Here is a 12,552-nt window from a genome sequence, read left to right as displayed (position 1 = left end):
AGGCATTTATTTAGTTAATTTTATATTAACTACAACATATTATTTTAAAAGAAGAATCAGGAAACAAAACATAACTACTGTTTTAGTAAAAACAAAAAGCATAGAGATTACACTAATAATGAAGGAGTTTCATAACAACATAATGTGTACTTTAACACATAAACGACATAGAAAGAGTAGAGAAAGGGAACTATTAAAATGAGAAATTAGAGAGGAAGCAAAAGAAAGAGAAGTAGACAGGTCACTAGCAGTGAAGGAGATTGGGAAAGAGAGTGGGGATGGAAGAATAATTAATCAAAAAGGTCGAGAAGGAAGTGGAGACGAATAATTAAGTTTGGCTTCCCGTCTCATCAGCACATCGCCACCAGAAACTTATACAACAACCAAATTCAGGAAAATTTGGGAGGGTTTGGCCTCTGCCTTTGTTTTTTTTTTAAAAGAAAAAAAAAACACCAGCATTTGCAGGGGAGGGGGGGGGATCAGTATGGATGGACATGGATGTTCACGCATTTGAGTCAAATGTTTTATCACTGCACAACTCACAGAGTGTCAAAATACAATAGAGTGAATAGGAAAGGGGAATATAAAGGAACAGGAAGAGGGATTCAAGGATACAGCTAATAAACATTGTCACATTGGCTATAGACTGTGTTGTGTGTCTGGAATGAATTGCTGTAATTCTGGCTTTATTTTATAACCGACTGTTATTGGATAATGGCACAAACGAGCATATCAGAAAACCTGAGATCCATTATTTGTTTGTTTAGAGATAAATTGAACCATTCAACATGTCAATTCGCCCAATTTTCCTGTATTTAGATGTACGTGAAGGTAGGGTTTCACGTGGGTTTCAACCACATAAATGAAGTTAAAATCAACCATTGCCGCATGAGCGTAACGTGCATGTAACACAGCCACTGATAACCACAATGTAGCATGAATGGGGTGTCTATCAAATACTGTACCTCGCCTTAGTCATCCACATCTTTAAACCTTCTGGTGGGTCACACATATCCCGTCTGAAACATACCCTTGAGTGTGTAGCCATAAGCAGCCAGTTGTCCAGCCATGTATTCACTGTCAGAGTTGTTGTGAGCGCAGCCCCATGTCTTCACATACACTGTTTGTGTTCCTGGTATGTAGCTGACAGGCCCCAAAGACTCATCCACCTCTGGAACTTGCTCCTGCGTTTTCTGGGCTTTCCGCTTTGCCCGCACAGTAACTCTGGTTTTGACATGGCTCCTCTCCTTCACGACGACTTCCTGGGACGATATAAGATCTTCTATGTCCTCGATGATCTCTTCACATGGAACAGGCATCTAAAGGATAAAAATGAGAATACTTAACCATCCTTAATGACTAGTGTTATTGTCACCAAATAACAAGGCATGCCAACAAATGGGACTCTACCTAAATGTTGGCTACGATAGATATTTTATAGAATAGCTACCATATATGCATTTCACAACTTAGCCTACAGAGTTATAGGCTATCATTACAGAGAACAGTCATTTTGCCTAGGTAACCAACATTATAAATTATTTTATGATATTGTAATCTAGACTTGCACAAATACATTGCTATGTATTTTTCACAAATTTAAATTATATTTTTTAACTAATTAAATTATTACAATATTCATAATCACAACTTAAAATACATACAAACCTTATGAGTTCTAGGTTATTTAATGCACATAAAAATACAAAGGTTTTAAAACATTATATTTCACACAATTTTACACAATTCAACCATTTCAAAACCAAAACATCTGCAGACGCAGATGATTGATGCGAAATGTTGACGAGGAACGAGGAACCATTGAAAGAATTGTTACGCGGTTGTGTTGGATAACTTGTATGAGATAGTTGTTTTTGAAATTACCAAATAGATTTTTCCTTGTAATATTAGTGGAATTTATAATAAAGGGCATAATCATAAACTTTTTTAAAACATATAAAACTTACGAACAATATAATTAAATTAATTTACCTGAAGGTGATTAACTTTCTACAATTGGTGACAGTGTTCACTGAGTTGATTGAACCGATTGAACGATGGGGAATGGTTTCCCGGTAATCGTGTAGTGTTTGTGTTTTGTAGGTTCTCTTAAAATAAAATATGGCACCAAAGAAGCGGGATAAAGAACAAGAAACATCAAAAAATCAGAGAATGGATCCAGTGCAAGCTGACCATGAATTGTTTCTGCAAGCTTTTGAAAGTGAGTTTTTCTTTTTGTTTGTTACACTGTTGTAAACATCAAACCGATCTTGTACACAAAAAAGGTTTATTGGTTTTCAAGTATATCTAAATGTTCATTTGCTTAAAAGCGCACAACACAATAGAATATGAATTATTATAAGGTGAGTGTTGTGTTGATATTGTAACAAGTAATCTATGTGATTAGTCACGTACATGAGAGGTGGAGTCGAGTACACTTGGTTGTTTTCCTAAATGAATTTGTATGTTTTTCGTTATTACTCTAGCACGACATTTGGTATGCTAGTACATGTATGTGGCGAATTGTGAAAGAATAATATTATTATTGGAATCGATTTTTATCCAATTCATTTGGCTAGTCATTGATTTAGAGAATGGTTTTGATAAGTTGCCCACAAGAGGCTGATGAAGAATTGGACAGAGTCATAAGTTGGGTAGAAGACTTCCTTAGTGAGAGGAAACAAAGGTTGAGAATGTTTGCAGATGATTGTTTAAGGATATGATCAAACTATAATGCTGGACAGTGAAGAACGGAATGTGATAGAATGTTTGTAAGTTAAAGGTAGTTAGATTCACGAGGAAGAGGAAGGTAGCGAGGGAAGTTTATAGCTGGAAGGGACGGAATAAAGAAGGCATAACAATATAAGTACATGGAGGTGATCCTGTAAAATAACCTGCGATGGGCAAAACGGTTTCAATGAATAGTGAGTAAGGGGAGGAGGGTGCTGGGGTTGCTTGGCAGGACCTGCAGGGAGCATGGAATAGGTTAAGGGAGGAGGTATACTTCACGTTGGTCAGACCAATGATGGAGTATATAGCTGTGATCTGGGACCCCTACTTATGGTTGTGGTAAGAGAGCTGGAGAAGGTGCAGCGTGAAGCAGCGAGATGGGTGATGGGTATGTGGAGGAAGAGGAAAGGGCAAGAGGGGGAAATTCACAGTCCATCTGAGATGATTAAGAATTGGGTTGGGAAACATTACAGAGTAGGAGGAGGGTGGAAAGGTTACTCAGGATGTTTAAGGTGATACAGGGAGAGGGTGACTGGGGACAGCTGGGAACTAGGGTGCACAGAGGTGGGTATAGAGGACAGAGATTACAGAAGCTCTGGAGAGAATGGGGGCCAACGGAAAGAAGAGAGAGGCACGCCTTCCTAGTGAGGACAGGGAGGGAGTGGAATGGGCTGGAGATAGGAGTGCCAGGGGTGAGATGCAAAGGGCCTGAGTGTAAGACTAAAGGGGGTGTAGAGTGTGAAAGGGGAGGACCCCTTGTCACCTGGTGAAAGCCCAATTGTAAGTGAAATGAATCAGTGAAAATCAATGGGTGGGTAGTAAAATCAAAAGGGGGTTGTTGGTCATATCAAAAAAAACAATTGTAATCCGTGATTCTTTGCGTGAAACATCTGATTAAAGGAGGAGCTGTATTGCTTTTTCTTTTGCAAAGGTAAAAATATTATATGTAACTCTTATTTATTGAAATCATAACACTATCATAAATTTTTGGCCATAATATATCTCATGTGGTGAATGGATTTAAAATATGCTGCTGTAAGACTGAATCCACTGGTACGATGAGCCAATGTGCTTGTCGCTGCTGAATGGTAGCAGAGTGATTGTTACTTTATTAATTATTTATCTTGATGCATATTTGTAGCATTACTTTAATATTAGAAACAATTTTCAGTAATTTTTCTATATTACGTATCCAATTTCATCCTTTTATCCTGATGGTATGATTGTGTATTTATTTATCCTATGGTACATGATGCTTGCTGTTTTAATTAGTTTATCAAAAAATAGTGACAAATCAAAAACTTGACTATCACAATACAAACAAATCATGTCAGGTCTTTTGTAAAAATTTTTTTTCAAATTCAAGTTATATTATATTTCATTGTAGGCTAATAAGAAGTTTTTTGTTATGTCCGGGATTTTTCGATGTACTAAATTAAAACCTCCAGCATCATGTACCACACTATGTATACAAGATCATGCCCTTGGGATCAAGGGATTAACTTGGTAATAAGATATTTTTACCCAATTTTCAGAAATAACTTTTGGGAAATAGTAGTATCCTAATTTTAACTTCACATAGTAAATATGATAAATCTACTAATTTCATTTGAATTATTGTTTTTTATATGTATATATATTTGTTGTGACATTATTTTGCATTATAACATAATGCGCTACTATTTTAAAATACACCTAGAAGATAGCTACTGTCATAGATAAGTTTCACATCATTTTCGCTCTTCCATTTTTTCTAGTTGAAGTAATTTTAACTTTATTGACTCAAGTAAATTCATGTTGTGGAAGTATTGTATTGTAATTAATATAAAACACACACTCATATATATATATATATATATATATATATATATATATATATATATATATATATATATATATAATATCAGTTACAAAGAAATTAATTAGGGTGCTAACTAATATTGAATTTTTTGGCAAACTTGAATGTTATTACAAAGAGTATTTTTATTTTGTTTTAAACTGGACCCCCCCCTTTTTTTTTTTTTTTAGAGTTCAGTGTCACTTCCTATGTTCTTGAGTGTTGAAGTTTATTTAGAGGAAATTATAGTATTTCAAAATGACGTAGCCTTTGGTACTAGCTTACTTAAAACTTGGCATAATTTGTACCGTCTTGTAACAAAATACTTATATTTTTAGCACTGGCTCCCGAGGATAATTTAAAAGGACCTAACTCATGTTTTTTGAAATAGTAAATGAAGTTAAAAATTGTTAAATCAAATAAATTGAATTCCATAGAGAAAGTATTTGATTTCCCTAACATGTACTTAGAAAAGTGCTTACTAAATACGGTTATGTTCAGGACATGAATGGATATAATTAATTTTGCGCACCTGAACTTTCATAAGAACTAAACGAAATTTCCACTGGAGTTACTCGCTTTGAACTTGAAGCAGTGCTTGAAGTCTGAACATGTGGAACTACGTAATTCTACATTTCGAGGACTTACCACAATGCATGGTTACTTCTACCAAAATGATACACAAACTACAAGAGAAATTACTGAATAGTTTGCAGACTTTCTGCGATGCATCATGGCTTCTACTACAATGATACGCAAACTGTAAAAGGTACTACTGAATACTACGGGTGAACATTAGTGTCGCAGAATAGTTCGTAGAACTGCCTAGGACATATCATGGATTCTACCTCAATGGTCAGTAAATCAGTGAAGAGAACTGCTGAAGTCTACAAGTCGACATCTTCCAAGGACTCCTTACTGAAGAGAATTGAAAACTGTACGAAGAACATTAATCCATGAAAATACATAAGTGATGACGTTTCATCCAGGTTATGTACTAGATGAATGTAGTTTGGAAAAAAAGGTCTTAGTTAATTTTAAATCTGATAACATCCAAATTTAATAGTTTGCTTACCAAGTTATTACTGTTCTCTATTACAATATGTTAACTACAGTGTAAAATCTATATAACGACACTTAACGGACTGAGCATTTTTCGGCGTTATAGAGAGTGGTCGTTAAATGGAGAGAAATAAAAGATATCATTTTACTATTCTATAATAATATGTATTTACTAATATAGTACACATTTTACACTCGAATGTTAATATTGATACAAATAACAACACTTATTGCGTATAGTCTATTATTTTTTCTTTGTTTTTCCGTATTGTAGATACGGTAGAGTGGCTAAATCCAAAGCGTCTTCCAACATCACTGATCTTTTCTCCCGCCTCTATTCGTCAATACTCAAAGATTTTCGTTTACTCGCCATGTTTACATTTCGAAAGTCTGTAAGCAACTGCGATAATTATAACGTGTAACAACTTGATAAAAGTCTAGCAAACATGTGCAAGTTCATCATACAAAAACAAAAGACAAAATTTTGTTAGAATCTCCGGTATGTCAGTCAAAGTAAACACGTGCTAGATTATATAACAACAAAACAGCAAACAAAAGAACGTACACAGCTGCAGTTCTTATCAACTTCGACAACTTAGAAAGTGCTTCTTAATGATTTATAATGCTGTATTGTTGTCGTTAAATAGAGTGAGCGTGACGCTATATGGAGTGTATTATTGTATAGAAAACAAGGTAAACCAACCAAAGTCAAGCAATTACGACGTTTTAAGGAGGTTGTCATTAAATCGAGTGACGTTATAAAGAGTTTACACTGTATTTGGTTTTGTTTCTTCGAACAGATTGAATGATTTACTGTTATTTCTCTCAAATAAACACCCAAGGGATATCCAAGAAACAAGACTTTCGTTTAATATTAAAACCACTACTCTACATTGCTAGCTAGTCTGAGGTTAACTTGATAAGTGTTAAACTTAAATTGTGCATAAAAATATAATTTGTGTACATAAGTGAAAAATGAATGTTATCCAGAGCAACTTAATAGCAGTATTTATAGTTTTCATGGAAAATAGCTCTGCAGAGTTCAAAAGGTAACTATATTGTAAAGTTCTGTACCTTCTTTTGATCTGAAGGATAATTATTACTCTGATAACTTCACTTTATCAATTTGTGAATCTCTATATCATTTTAAAAATAATAACTTGCAGTCGAGATTTACATTGGATGTTGTGCTGGCGCTCATTAAACTGATAGTTAGTTTATGGTTCTCAAATGCCAAATATTATGGCAACTTTGCGAAGGTAGTATTTTACTATATAGAAATTTATACACCCAAAACAGGGTAACAGGGATTCAAACAACTTTAATTATTAAAGAATTGTTCACTACAATGTTAGGCAATAGGGAGTTCAAATTGCATGCTGCGACAACCAAAGAGATTTGTGTTTCCTATACCTAATAATATAATAAACAAGAAGTTTCACTTTTGTCGCATGTGGACTCCACACACACAGATAAATTCAATTTTTAAAAGGAAACGCAGCTGAAAGATGTCATTTTGGTTTCAACCTTTATTCAATACATGTTTTATATAATTTAACATTAAAAATGTTGGCTGTGTTTGATCATAGCTGACAGTTTAATGGAATGCCTTGTTATTGATGCTGACTGGCTGCAACAAAGAGTTCCTCCTGTGAAATAATACTGCCATTTTACATTATTTAATGGTCCTAAAAATAACAAATAGTCAAATTAAAAAAAGATGTGTGTACTTATATACATGCATTTGCAGTTACATTTCTTTTTCGGTTACAACACTGAAGTTTTTTGAAATTTATTAAAAAAAATTAATCAAATAAACACTCAGTATTCAGTTTTAATACAAACATGTCTATGAAATTAATTATTTAATTTATTAAAATAATAGAGGTGAATCTTAAATTATAATGAAAATCAATAAATATGCTGAATTTTTATTCTAATTTATTAATTTTAATTATTTATTAAGTAATAATGTAATAATTTAAATACAAATAAATTATACATAATGGATCATAACTTTACATATATAAATACACTTGCAAAAGTCTATAAATGTAATTTCTATCTCTAATGCTTACAATAAATAAATGTTCTTAATAAATGTGTTAAATATCAATCACTAAATTTCTGAACGCGGCTCACGTGTAGTTTCGTCACCAGAGCAGCTATGTCGACTATAAAATCATTTGATTTGCAGTGCGAAAGGATAAACTATAATATGAAAAAAATGAAATAGACTTGAAAGAATACCAAACCCTGACTTGAACCTTATTTTTGTCAAGGAATTTTTTAGGTTAAATTAAATTATTAAGTATTAAAGGATAATTGTACTATCATAGTTTTGTTTTTTATTACTAATATGAATTCATGGAAATTCATTTCCTAACAAACAGAATTAATTTAATATTACTTAAAACTAAAACTAGAGGATATAGGCCTGCCTAGTATAAAATAATCCAATGGATGAAGCTGTGTATTTAATAATATTATAGCAGTGTGATAAACAAATAAAATATATTTATATTTGCTTAAAGCTCATTAAAAAAAATTTCCTCTGTCGAGTTTTGAATCACATTCTTTTAGCTTATTAACCACAATCTATACTCACTGTGTTACAAAGCCTGACAGAAGATTGTAAGGAGAATATGTATTATAAGTTTTGTAATACCAGTATCCTTAGGGTTTTTAAAACCTGGAATTACTCTTTACTATGACTATTTTAGTTTACCAAATGTATTCCAGGGTAGTTTCACTACCATAACATTTCATTTTGCACACCAATACATTTAGTATGTCCCCAATTTTTTATGAAAGTGACTATCTGGATTTATGTTCATACACATTGTCCGCCATCTTCTGTGAAAATCGTAAAAATTTACTCTTAGCATTTTTCCGTAAGGCACTAAGGAAGTATAATTTCAAAAGCTATATTAAATTATATTATAATTAAAGATTGCATACAAAATAATATTTTTAGTGTTAACAATCCAGGTAGTATCAATCTGGCAATAGTCGGTGGTGAGTGCCACTTCCTCTGTACTGCAATGTAAGCACAAAATAGACTAGTGACTGCTAGCTGAAAAATGTTAAACATATTTGGGGGGGGGGGGGGAATTGCTAATTGTTCATTAGGTTTACGTGGTGATTATTCAATTAAACCTTTGATTGCATATTGACCATCGTATTAGCCTTTTGAGAAATTTAATACTGAAGTTTAAAATAAGCACCATGCATTTAAATGTTACATATGTACAATAACTGTACATGTGGCTGCCATAGCTTGCCTTCCTGCTGCTACTTTAGCTTCATAGCCACTGGTATAGAGTGTTGAGTCTATTAATTGAACAGGCCAACATATAGGGTTTGTACACCACCTTAAGATCTTTAAAGAGCCTTTAATTTCTCTTTAACTTGAATAAGGTGCCTTAAAAATCCTTAAAATTCACTGAGAATCCTTAAAAACTAATAAAGACTGATTGCAGGTAATGGATAAATTTGGGCAGTTTAATATTCTTTTGTTTCTGACTTGGCAGCAAACGTTTGTGCATGCATAGTACAATTTGCAAATTTCAGGCACTTGATTAGAAGTTATATTTTAAAACCAGTTGTGCATTAATTTTGTGAATATTGTATCTCACCTTTAAACTAAAAATGTGTATTTTTACTGCCTTACTTTGAACTTATAAAGTAAATGTAATTAGTGATCAAATTAAATCTTAGGGCTGCAATTTTCACTGCTTTCCAGGGGTAATTTAAGGACAATATTGGTTATTTGTAAGAATTGAACTAACCAACAAAATTATTTTTTGTGCATGGACTATGCAACATTGTTGGTTTCTTGAGAGATTTTGTGACCAACAAATAGTTTTCCACATCTTTTTTAAGGCAATTAAGTGAAGTAATTTTTAATTGCATAAGAGGGTATGAACCATGAACATATAGCTGACATTACTTTGTTCCCCAATTGTTGATTGCAACATGTGGCTGAGAATAATATATTTCATAAATTTAGAGATTTATTAATGGTGGTGGTGTAAATAAGATTTATTTTGTTAGTCATCTTAACATCTTTGTATTATTTGTACATGTGTCATTTAAGTGTAAAGCTATTTATTCTATTTTTGGTTTTTTGGTTAATTGTTGGATCAGATGGATATTACCTGGAATAGCGTAACATTCAGGTTCCAGGTTTCACATATTGTAAATGTGAGAATCCGTTCATCATTTCCACATGAATCTGGTAAGGATCATGTGGGCTTTACCTGCGCAATGTTACAAATACCATCATGGTGATTACCCATCAGTAGTGTAGAGTGGTTCATACTACTACAGTTTATGCTTTACGTTGATTGTTCCTCCTTTTAACTTGACAGATTTATATATTAAGCTCTGCCATATACTTAAGTTTCGTTGCCGTAGATAATAATCGCGTATAATTTATAATGTGAAACTAGTTGCTAGTTCCGCATTAGTTTACGTGCAGAGCCATCTGTTGAGAGTTGTGGAACATGTAAGTTTCCATGATGGTTTCGTTTCTTTTACACGATTGCCGTGTTGGGCGATAAATAACATAAACGCTAGACGTGCTGACCTGAACTTTGCCCATAATGTGTAGAATGTCACCCAAGCTACTTATAAGGCATAATAGTCTGCTAAGTGAACGTTGTTTAAAATCTTAGGTTATAGTCCTTTACATAAGTTTTCATTTTACGAAATTAAAACACTTCAGCGCTACCTATTGGCATGTATTAAAACTACGTTGCGCTGATGATACTTGTACAATATTATATTAATAATACTATTCCTAGGGTGTATAGTTTTTTATGACTACAAATATAATCAAGAACGTAGACTTGCATGAAATATTGTAATAGGGACAATTAGGGAAATTGTAAGAGATACGCGAGACAAGTGATGGCAATGAACCTGGCGGTATGAAGTGTACCTCCGTTTTTCAGTGCGTGAAACTAGTTAAAAGTAGTGGTAACTATGAATGGAGTGTAAAATAGCTTGAAAGCAATGCAATTGTCTCGCGCTTCGCCAATGCTTATTGGCTAGAGTTTTCCATATTGTCCTGTTTTGTATTGTTTTCATACTGGTATAAATATGTTTTGGTGATATTTAACCCCCCCCCCCCTTTTTTTTCCTTCTTTTTTTCTGTAATTTATCTATAAATAGGCGAAGTTAAATATTCAGAGCTTAGGAAACTTGACGTTTGACAAGAGTCTAGCGGCAGCACCGCTACTTCCTGCAACTGGCTGCAAATGCCGCACCGCTCGCGCTCACGCTCGTTCCGGGGCCGGCGGCGCGATCCCGCAACGGGAAGCCTTCTTTTCACTGACGAGAGAGCAAAACGTCCGATCGTGCATCTTCGGTTTTTTTTTTTTGTTAATTGTAAATAAATATGGAAGTGTTGTTAAAAGTATAAACCATAAACAAGGCAGGAAAATACGTAATTGAAGAAACGTACTTCGTGGATTTGTATATTTTTCATACCGTATAAAATCTAGGAAGTCTTTGCCTTCCACAAATATTCTCGGGACGCCCCATATTCCCTTGCAATTTTACGCAACTTGTAATTTTCAGGTATGGACATGATAACTAATGGTCAATTAGGTTAGGTTAGCTACATTGTAAATACTTTAAAACATTGTGGGCGGTTGATTTGGTTAGGATAGCTACATTAAACTTAGGGTCTAAGACATTAAATATACTGTGAAATCATGTAAACGGTTTCCTAGCGCTGGATAGCTACATATTAAAAAGTTATTTGCTAAGCAACCATAAACTGATTTTACAGTATTTTTAATGTAGCTATACTTAACCTAATATAACCAACCATCCACTAAACAATCTGTGTGGCTTTTTTATACTGGAGACAAAAAAACGCGCGCGTAAAAATAAAAAAAAAAACATCCAGGGGGTAGGCGCTCCCGATCGGCCAACTTCGGAAAGGCTCGGCATTTGCAGCCAGTTGCAGGAAGTAGCGGTGCTGCCGCTAGACTCTTGTGACGTTTGTTGTGGGTTCGAACCCAGCACACTATCATTACTAACATTTAGTTGCATTGTGCGAGTCGTCACACTATTGTATTGAAGATGCCACCGCCTTAGTTTGAGCCCCTGCACAAAACTGAATGGAGCAAAGCCCTAGCCATTTATAATAGTTTACTGAGCGTGATTCGTGCTCTTTTAAAAAATAATGCAATACACATGTTTGCCTATTGCTTCCTTGCCGTGAGATTTGGTTTGGCGTGAAAGCGGACGTCGTCCCTTAAAAATAGCGTAGGCAACGCTTTCGTACGTACATTTAGGTTTATTTATTCCGTTGAGTTTTTGAATTTGGTAGGTAAGGTACCTTAATGCAATGGAACAAATCATTTGTGCAGGAATCGGTGTAATATCTACATTATACATATCCAAAAACATACTAAAATCAAAGTGAGACATAAAGAAACTAAAATATATATTTGCAACAAATTAATATGTATTCATACCTTTTTAAGATATGCAAGTTTCATGATTGTTAGTTTGTAGATATTATTTTATTAATTTATTTTTTTAGGATACGCACATGTTACATGTTTGACATTAACAGAATGTATACAGTATGCATTTAAACAAATACGATATGGGAATATTATGACCCCTTTTCATTGACATTTACTATCATTTTGTTAGAGAATGTTCATATTTACTAGTTAGTAAATTGTTGAAAATTTCTGAGGGTAATTTCCTGCTGAAATTTTTTTGCTTGCGGGGGGGGGGGGGGATGTTTCCAGGGACCTGGTTGGGTTTCAGATTTTTTTAATGACTGGGTTTATCCTGGTAGGATGAAAATTACAAGTCTATGGTTAATAGAATTCATAAAAATCATTTCAAGTTATTTTATATGCACGAATCACATTTATTTATCGACTTATTTT

General features: G+C 33.8%; 2 protein-coding genes across 5 annotated transcripts in view; one reads left to right on the top strand and one right to left on the bottom strand.

The window, feature by feature from the left end:
* Window positions 1-9,862, bottom strand: part of LOC134538280 (threonylcarbamoyladenosine tRNA methylthiotransferase) — a 63,396-nt gene extending 53,534 nt beyond the window's left edge. For 2 of the 3 annotated variants that reach the window (XM_063379463.1, XM_063379455.1), the window contains exons 1-2: window positions 1,669-1,861; window positions 1,031-1,319 (exon numbers count right to left, since the gene is read on the bottom strand). In XM_063379463.1, the coding sequence (XP_063235533.1) occupies window positions 1,031-1,319 (289 nt within the window). In that variant the 5' untranslated portion in view covers window positions 1,669-1,861. Of the gene's footprint in view, window positions 1-1,030; window positions 1,320-1,668; window positions 1,862-9,789 lie in introns of those variants that run through there. The other variant, XM_063379472.1, reaches the window with a different exon arrangement.
* LOC134538268 (polycomb protein suz12-B) overlaps window positions 2,020-12,552 on the top strand; it is a 56,486-nt gene continuing 45,953 nt past the window's right edge. The window contains exon 1 of one of the 2 annotated variants that reach the window (XM_063379435.1): window positions 2,020-2,221. In XM_063379435.1, coding sequence (XP_063235505.1) covers window positions 2,122-2,221 — 100 coding nt within the window. In that variant the 5' untranslated portion in view covers window positions 2,020-2,121. Of the gene's footprint in view, window positions 2,222-2,284; window positions 2,364-12,552 lie in introns of those variants that run through there. The other variant, XM_063379443.1, reaches the window with a different exon arrangement.

Source organism: Bacillus rossius, chromosome 1 (genome assembly GCF_032445375.1).
Source record: "Bacillus rossius redtenbacheri isolate Brsri chromosome 1, Brsri_v3, whole genome shotgun sequence".
In the NCBI taxonomy this organism is placed as follows: domain Eukaryota; kingdom Metazoa; phylum Arthropoda; class Insecta; order Phasmatodea; family Bacillidae; genus Bacillus; species Bacillus rossius.
The sequence above is the reverse complement of the archived record's forward strand: the minus strand, read 5'-3'. Positions and strand labels throughout refer to the sequence as shown.